Source organism: Mus caroli, chromosome 2 (assembly GCF_900094665.2).
Source record: "Mus caroli chromosome 2, CAROLI_EIJ_v1.1, whole genome shotgun sequence".
NCBI classification, from domain to species: domain Eukaryota; kingdom Metazoa; phylum Chordata; class Mammalia; order Rodentia; family Muridae; genus Mus; species Mus caroli.
In genome coordinates this window covers 82,127,642-82,135,856 of record NC_034571.1, presented here as the reverse complement: position 1 = coordinate 82,135,856, position 8,215 = coordinate 82,127,642, and the positions used below count along the sequence as shown (strand labels likewise).

General features: G+C 34.3%; 2 protein-coding genes across 2 annotated transcripts; both read left to right on the top strand.

Annotated features, from left to right (window-relative positions):
- The first annotated feature begins 673 nt into the window (after positions 1 to 673).
- LOC110290225 (olfactory receptor 5L1-like) lies at positions 674 to 1,728 on the top strand. Its single transcript, XM_021156718.1, has one exon. The coding sequence runs from the start codon at positions 702 to 704 to the stop codon at positions 1,674 to 1,676; it is 975 nt and encodes a 324-aa protein (XP_021012377.1). The 5' UTR covers positions 674 to 701; the 3' UTR covers positions 1,677 to 1,728.
- Positions 1,729 to 5,955: 4,227 nt separating this feature from the next.
- LOC110290019 (olfactory receptor 5D16-like) lies at positions 5,956 to 6,900 on the top strand. Its single transcript, XM_021156483.1, has one exon. It carries the CDS (start codon positions 5,956 to 5,958, stop codon positions 6,898 to 6,900), a length of 945 nt encoding a protein of 314 aa, XP_021012142.1.
- The last annotated feature ends 1,315 nt before the right edge of the window (positions 6,901 to 8,215 follow it).

Genomic DNA, 8,215 nt, shown 5'->3' with positions numbered 1-8,215 from the left:
TTTCTTTCTTTCTTTCTTTCTTTCTTTCTTTCTTTCTTTCTTTCTTTCTTTCTTTCTTTCTTTCTTTCTTTCTTTTTTTCCTTCTCTTTCTTTCTTTCTTTCTTTCTTTCTTTCTTTCTTTCTTTCTTTCTTTCTTTCTTTCTTTTTTCCTTTCTTCCTTTCTTCCTCCTTCCTCCTGCCTTACTTCTTTTCTTCCTTCTACTTTCCTTCTTGTTTGCCTTCATTTTTCTCTGCCTCTGTTTCTTTGTCTCCAGAAATCAATCAATCAAAACCTCTCTCTCTCTGTCTCTGTCTCTGTCTCTGTCTCTGTCTCTGTCTCTCTCTCTCTCTCTCTCTCTCATTCTTTCTTCTTGACACAAAAATGATGAAGTTAAGACTATACATGTTAGTTCAAGATGGAAAAAATGCTACTCTCTTGGTTTTTGTTTCTGTTTTCCTCAGTTTTATTTGAAGTAATAAAGAAAAAAGCATTTTATTTCAGAAAGTCAGGGAATAAAAAACTCCACTGTGAGATTGTGTTTACACTGTCAAAACATTTTAAGTCAGCCACTTTGTCCAACAAATTATTTAAACAAATCTGGAGAAGTTTTAATTTATTCTTTCTTAATTTTTTCTGCAGTTAATAGAAATCTCTTATATTCCCCTCTTTTCTCTATGCAGAAGTAGTAAGGTCGTCTTGACTAAACTGCCATGTAGCAGACATGGAAGAGCTCAACTGTACCTTTATGGCAGAGTTCATTCTTCTTGGCTTTTCTGATGTCCCAGAGCTGGCAATCTTTCTCTTTCTGGTGTTTCTTGTCATTTATGGAGTGACAGTCATAGCAAACCTGGGCATGACTGTGCTGATTCAGGTCAGCTCTCAACTTCATACTCCTATGTACTTTTTCCTCAGCCACCTGTCATTTGTGGATTTCTGCTATGCTTCCATCATTGTCCCAAAGATGTTCACTGATATTCTCAACAAGGATAAAGCTATTTCTTACCTGGAATGCATGTTACAATTTTATTTATTTTGTACTTTTGCTATCACTGAAGTCTTCCTATTGGCTGTAATGGCCTATGACCGCTTTGTGGCCATTTGTAATCCACTATTGTACACTGTCATCATGTCCCCAAAGCTCCGTCTTGTACTGGTGTCCTGTTGCTACCTCTATGCATCAGTGTGTTCTCTAATTCACCTGTGCTTAGCCCTCGAGATCACATCATTTAAATCAAATGTGATTAACCACTTCTTTTGTGATCTGCCTCCTCTCTTAAGTCTTGCTTGCTCTGATGTTAGTACAAATGAGTTTTTCCTGTTCATCATTGTCAATTTCAATGAGATTCTCACTATTGTGATTATCTTCACCTCCTATTTGTTTATCCTCATCACCATCCTGAAGATGCGCTCTGCAGAAGGGAGACGCAAAGCCTTTTCTACCTGTGCCTCCCATCTCACAGTCATCATGGTCTTCCATGGAACGATTCTTTTTATTTATTGTCAGCCCAACTCTGGTAACAGTCTAGATGTTGATAAAGTGACTACAGTTTTCTATACTGTGATCATTCCCATGCTGAATCCCCTGATCTACAGTCTGAGGAATAAGGATGTGAAAGAGGCTCTTAGAAAAACGTTAGGCTCTAAAAAGAATTTTTTACTAGATTTCTTTTTTTTAGCAAAACTTAGGGTTTCATAGTAAAGACCCATATATAGGCAAATAGGTGAGCCTAATGTAGAGCATTGAAAAGGATGGCTATTTCAAAAGGATACATATTACTGAGTCTTGGTATTCACATACCCCTGCATGTTCTCTGTGTGCAAAAGTACATTTGAGAACAATTAAAGGTTGCACATACATGTTGTCCCTCATTTTGTGTTTTTTTAAGCTGCTGTGAGTTTTGATGTAGTAAAAGCATCTTTTTATGATTGTAGACCTTTATTATAGCATAATTTATGGAATATATGATCCGCTTAAAATTGACTTCCTGATAAGAACATTTTGTCAAGCAGTTTATACACAAGTATCTATAGTTTATAATCTAGTTTATATATTATATAAATTGAGGTTTTCTATGTTTTCCTTACTATTTGGTATTTGAATCACTGTGTTGACTTAGAACTTCATTTAATAATTATGTTAAAAATGAATGTCACAATAACATTTATTCACAAGAATATAGGAAATATTAATTGCATGTTATACTCAAGGAGCTTTCAATCCATCTTATTTATAATCCTTTCTACATTTTATCTTTGTATTTCTATGTATTGGCCTTTCCTATCATTGGTTTGCCTTATTGTTGTCTGCATTTATGACTTATCACTGACTTCTTCCTACTCTTTCAACACTATAGTGAGATTTAACATGGACCTCACTTGTAAGTACATCTCCAGTCTCTGTTAGGTTTTTGCATATGCATTTGATCTTAATAAAACATTGTTTTGTCACTGTTTATAGATACCAAGCTCATGTTTATTCATACATCTTGATTCATGTTTCATATCTACAATCCAAGATAATTGATATCAGTTTCTATCTTATATTTACTTGTTAAAGTAAAACATTTATTCTGATATCTAATGTTAGAAAACAGTTGAATTAATTTCAAGAAAGTGATATTTGTTGTTTTGATTTTGAATTTTAAGGTTTAAGCAATTTACCTGTTCATTCAGTATTCTATGTGTTAATATTGGTTATATCTCTTATACTCATGGTTCTCCATTTATTAAATTTTGATTTCTCAGGATAGGAACTCACACATATTTATATTCAGAAACAAAAAATAAAATTTTACTCACTAAAGAATGACATAGTAATTTTTATAGCTACTTTTATTACATATCTCCAATAAATATGGATGCTTTGTATTTATTGGTAAAATTGGTTAAATAAATCAGGATAAATTAAATATGGGATTTAAATAACAATAATTATTTCAAAAAATACAGCAGGAAAACAGCACTTGCTTTTATATTTTCAATTATCTTACCCTGGATTTTTATAGCTGAAATAAGACATTCTAGGACTGTTCATCCTACACCAGAGGCTTAGGTTTTGTGCTTCATGTAATGCAAGAAAAAATAAATATGAGAAAATATATTTTTATCTAATACCTTTGGCATATACACAGCTAAGTGGTTAGAAGATGTGAGGTAAGATGCAATCACTTCTGTACTTTGGTATGAATAAGAACGCAATAGTTTAATGCTATAATGTCCAGAGATGTGGAAATTCAAGAATAATTTTGAAGTAAGTAAAATAAAGTTCATGTCATAGATTCCATTAATCAAAAAAATGTATAAGAATTGGCATTAAGGAAATGAGGATTGAAAATAGAGTTACAGACTAACCTGGACTCTCAGGGCCTACTAGAGACTGGATCAACAACCAAAGAGTGAACACAGACTGGAACTAGACTCCTTGCACATGTGTAGCAGATGACCTTCTTGGTCTACATGCATGTTCCCTCAAAACTAGAAGTAGGACTGCCCTGAATCTATGGCCTACATGTCTGTCTGTGGATCCCAAAATGGACAGCATTTTCTGGAATCAGTGGAAGAGGATGTACCTAGTCCCCTACCAACTTGCTATGGAGGGTTGAGGTTGGGAGTGCATGAGAGTGGAATGAGAAATTGGGGGGGGGGGTAGGGTGTTGACACTCAATGGTGAGTTTCCTTTTCTTTTCTCTTCTTTTCTTTTCTTATTCTTGTGTGTGTACGTGACTTTTTGTTTGTTTGTTTTGATTGTTTGTTTGTTTTATTAGTTATTTTCTTCATTTACATTCCAATTGTTATCCCCAAAGCCTCCTTTACTCTCCCTCTGCCCTGCTTCCCAACACACCCACTCCTGCTTCCTGGCCCTGGCATTCCCCTGTACTGGGGCATATGATCTTTGCAAATACCAAGGGCCTCTCCTCTCACTGATGGTCGACTAGGCCATCCCCTGCTACATATGCAACTAGATACAGCTCTGGGAGATACTGATTAGTTCATATCATTGTTCCTCCTATAGGGTTGCAGAACCCTTTAGCTCCTTGGGTACTTTCTCTACCTCCTTCATTAGGGGCCCTGTGTTCGATCCAATAGATGACTGTGAGCATCCACTTCTGTATTTGCCAGGCATTGGCATAGACTCGCAAGAAAGTGGGGGACTTACTTAAGGGAATACTGAGAGGAGAGAAAAGGCAGATATTAGGTTGTAAAGTGAACAAATAAATAAATTTAATAAATAAATAAATAAGTAAATAAAATAAAATAGAGTTGCAGATGACATTAACAAAGCTAAAACTCACAGGAAATACTTCCAAAGATGCTGTAGCTTTCCATCAAGTTTTCCATGAAATTAAAATTACATCATAAATAGTATTTAATGTTAATTGCTTGTTTTAAAGTCTCTAGAGAAAAACACAACCAATTATTTCTAGACTATAATGCCTGGGGGGGGGGGAGGCAGTAAGCATAATAATGGAGTTAGCAACTTCTTAAAATAAGTTCTTTCTATAGAGGCAAGAGGAGACTGCACTTACTACCAACAGGTTTGTACACAGGTCTGAAAAAAATATTGGTAATATTTTCCCTGTGAGCTATGTAGTAAACCACATCTTTGTATCACTATTTCATGAGAAAACATAATTTAGGAGAACATTTAAAACACTAATGACATTTGTATCCGAAATTCAGGAAACAAAAGGTCCACTCTGTTAAAAGTTATGTTGTAAGAACCTTGTGTCATTGTGAGCATGTATTTGTAATATGACAGGTCATACGGGTTTTCAACATATATCTCTTATGTAAGTGAAAATTTGGACTGGTTTCCAGTTCAGAATGACATTTAAATTGTTGAATCACAATGAATAAGGAATACCTTCTGGGAAAACAAAATGAAGAAAGACCTTAACAGGCTTTCATTCTCTTCACATGAATATAGGATTGAATGAATATTTGAGATGTCTTACAGGAAGAACAAGGAAATTCATAAAAAGACAAACCATTCTTACTGTTTGTGAACTATTATTTCTAGATAAGAGCATTTCCTCCTGATTTTTACTCTTTGTATTTAATTCAGTAAAGATATTCAGAATATCTTTGAAGCAATCTTCACATTCAATAAATGCCATAGTTTACATCTTAAAGATTTGGTTTAAATATAACAAGAAGAGATGCTATAAAAGACAACCAAAACAGTTAAGATCATAGATTGTGAAAACTGAATTTTATCATTTCACACGTGAAAATCTCATTCTGTAATGCTAATGACCATTTAACTGAACGTGAAAACACAGTAGTTTGTGGAGGTTTTCGTTTTCTTTCTTTTTGTTTTGTTTTTTTTTTTCCTACTGAAGAAGTTTTGTTAAACTTCAATTTGCTCATCAGCAGAAAAAAGCAGCATAAAAGGTAACTTATTTTACTTTAAAAGCAAATGTAAAAGTTGAATTTAATAGATAAGATTCTTAGTCAATTCCTATAATATTAATATTGCTGCGATTGCAAATGACACAGATTGTTTTGTAATACCTCAGCATGCACAAATATTAGTATAAGTTATTTTTCATGGGTGATGCTTTCTGTTCTTCTATGTTTCATTGGAAATTCCAGTACCATAAAAATAAATTATTTCACTTGACCATTTTTAAGAGAAAGAGCTTGAAACCTCAGTAAAATTCGATTGCTTCACATTTGATCAAGGTGTTATGTGTTTCTTTTGTTAATTATTGTATTGCCCAATAGTGATTTAAAAATCACATTTAAGCATATTTAAGAAAATTATTAGAGAAATCACTCATAATATACTGGAAATTTAATTTCTGAATCTTTGGTTAGTCTGTCTTGATATTTCAGTATTTCAATATCACATAAGCTATGTATATTGTTTCATCTTTAGGCTTATTGATAGTCAGTTCGGCATACTTTATGTGTGAACTTTTTTTCCCTATTTTATTTCCAAGATCAATTTTCAGATCTCACCAGAAGGCATCATGATTCTGACAGACATAAATCTAACTTCTGAGGTCACATTCGCTCTCTTGGGCTTCTCAGATTACCCAGAACTGCAGGTTCCCCTCTTCTTGTTGTTTCTGGCAATCTACAGCTTCAGTGTGGTAGGGAACCTAGGGATGATGATCATCATCAAGATTAACCCCAAACTGCACACCCCCATGTATTTCTTCCTCAGCCACCTCTCCTTTGCAGATTTCTGCTATTCCTCCATCATTGCTCCCAAGATGCTGGTGAACCTTGTTGTAGAAGATAGGACCATTTCATTTTTAGGATGTATAATGCAGTTCTTTTTCTTTTGCACATTTGTAGTGACTGAACTAATTCTATTTGCTGTGATGGCCTATGACCGCTTTGTGGCTGTCTGTAACCCACTGCTGTACACAGTAGTCATGTCACAGAGGCTCTGTGCACTGCTAGTGCTTGGATCATATGCATGGGGGGTGGTGTGCTCCCTGACACTCACCTGTTCTGCCTTAAATTTATATTTTCAGGGTTTCAACACAATCAATCACTTCTTCTGTGAACTGTCATCCCTAATAGCCCTCTCTTGCTCTGATTCTCATCTTACACAGTTACTGCTTTTTATTGTTGCCACTTTCAATGAGATAAGCACACTGCTCATCATTCTTACATCCTATTTGTTCATTGTTGTCACTGCCCTGAAAATGCATTCATCTAGTGGACACCGAAAAGTCTTCTCTACCTGTGCTTCCCACATGACAGCCATCACCATCTTCCATGGAACCATATTATTTCTCTACTGTGTGCCCAACTCCAAGAACTCCAGGCACACTGTCAAAGTGGCTTCTTTGTTTTACACAGTTGTGATCCCCATGCTAAACCCCTTGATCTACAGTCTGAGAAATAAAGATGTCAAAGACACAGTCAGTAAATTAATGAATGTGAGAAAATTTTCTCAGTGACTGTAAGCCTTAAGAGGATAACAAGAAATTAATGCAGTTAATTGTACTATTGAAAAACATGTTTATTTTTGAGTGAATGAGCTGGGCATTAAAAATTCATTTTAAAACATCTGATTTTTCAAAAAAGAAACAAAATTTTCAAGTGAAAAATACATTTAAAAACCAAAAGATGATACTGTGTTAGGCATGAAAATATTGTACAAATGTGGTTGACCTTAACTTTAGTCTTTCGTTGTTAATGTGCAGTGTAGTTTTGTTCACAGAATGATTCTGTTTAACAAATGAAAACATATAAGTCATATGTAACATATTATAAGCATGTGGCTCCAACTTACAATGCCAAATATTTATTCTTCATGAGAAATCATACTGGAATGCTAAAACAGTCTCATCTCCACACTGTGAATGTAGAGAAATAAATGGTAGATAGGGAAAGATGGTTTCAACTTTTCGTGACCCCCAAATGCACTGTTATTGTGAAATAACCATAATAATGCATCTGGTGAGAATTAATTCCAAATGCATTTGGGACGTAGGAATAATTGCTTCCTAATTTCATATTGTTTACTCTTGTAATTTAATAGATGACACACACTTAAAAACAAACAAAACAACAGGGAAGACATTTTATTTATCATGGTTTGTGAAAGACTGACATTTTATTCAGAAACACCAGAAATGTCCAGGCGGTAATTATGTTTTATTACAGCAACAATCCCATAATTACTTGGAGCTATTTTTCTGTGTCTTATAAATAAAGGACTTGTTATAATGTGTTCTAAGAAGTGTACATGAAAATCAGATGGTCTTACTATTTTAATTATTTCTGAAAAGGATCACAATGGAGTTGGCTATGTGGATTTGTAAGAGTTTAAAATCAATAAATGTCTTCTTAGAATGTTGATAATTGTCAACAATATGTTCATTTTAATTTTAATGCTAGTTTATTGGTATTTATTTGAAATTATAGTTGTTTACCATCTTCAATTATCGAATTATTGTTGTTTCTCTTTCTGTAAATGGTAATTATGTGTTTTTATTAATAAAAGATGATGGCAACTAAGATTTTACCCTAAAAATAATATTTTTCCAAGCTTTTTTATTAGATATTTTCTTTATTTACATTTCAAATGTTATCCCTTTCCTAATTTCCCCTTCGAAAATCCCTTATCCCCTCCTCCCTNCCCCTGCTCCCCAACCCACCCACTCCCATTCCCAGTCTTGGGATTACCCTATACTGAGGCATAAACCTTCACAGGACCTAGGGCCTCTCCTACCATTGATGACCAATATGTAGATGATCCTCATCTACATA

Excerpts from the sequence above, each read along its gene's own strand:
- LOC110290225 (XM_021156718.1), top strand. The coding sequence starts at position 702 with ATGGAAGAGCTCAACTGTACCTTTATGGCAGAGTTCATTCTTCTTGGC.
- LOC110290019 (XM_021156483.1), top strand. The coding sequence starts at position 5,956 with ATGATTCTGACAGACATAAATCTAACTTCTGAGGTCACATTCGCTCTC.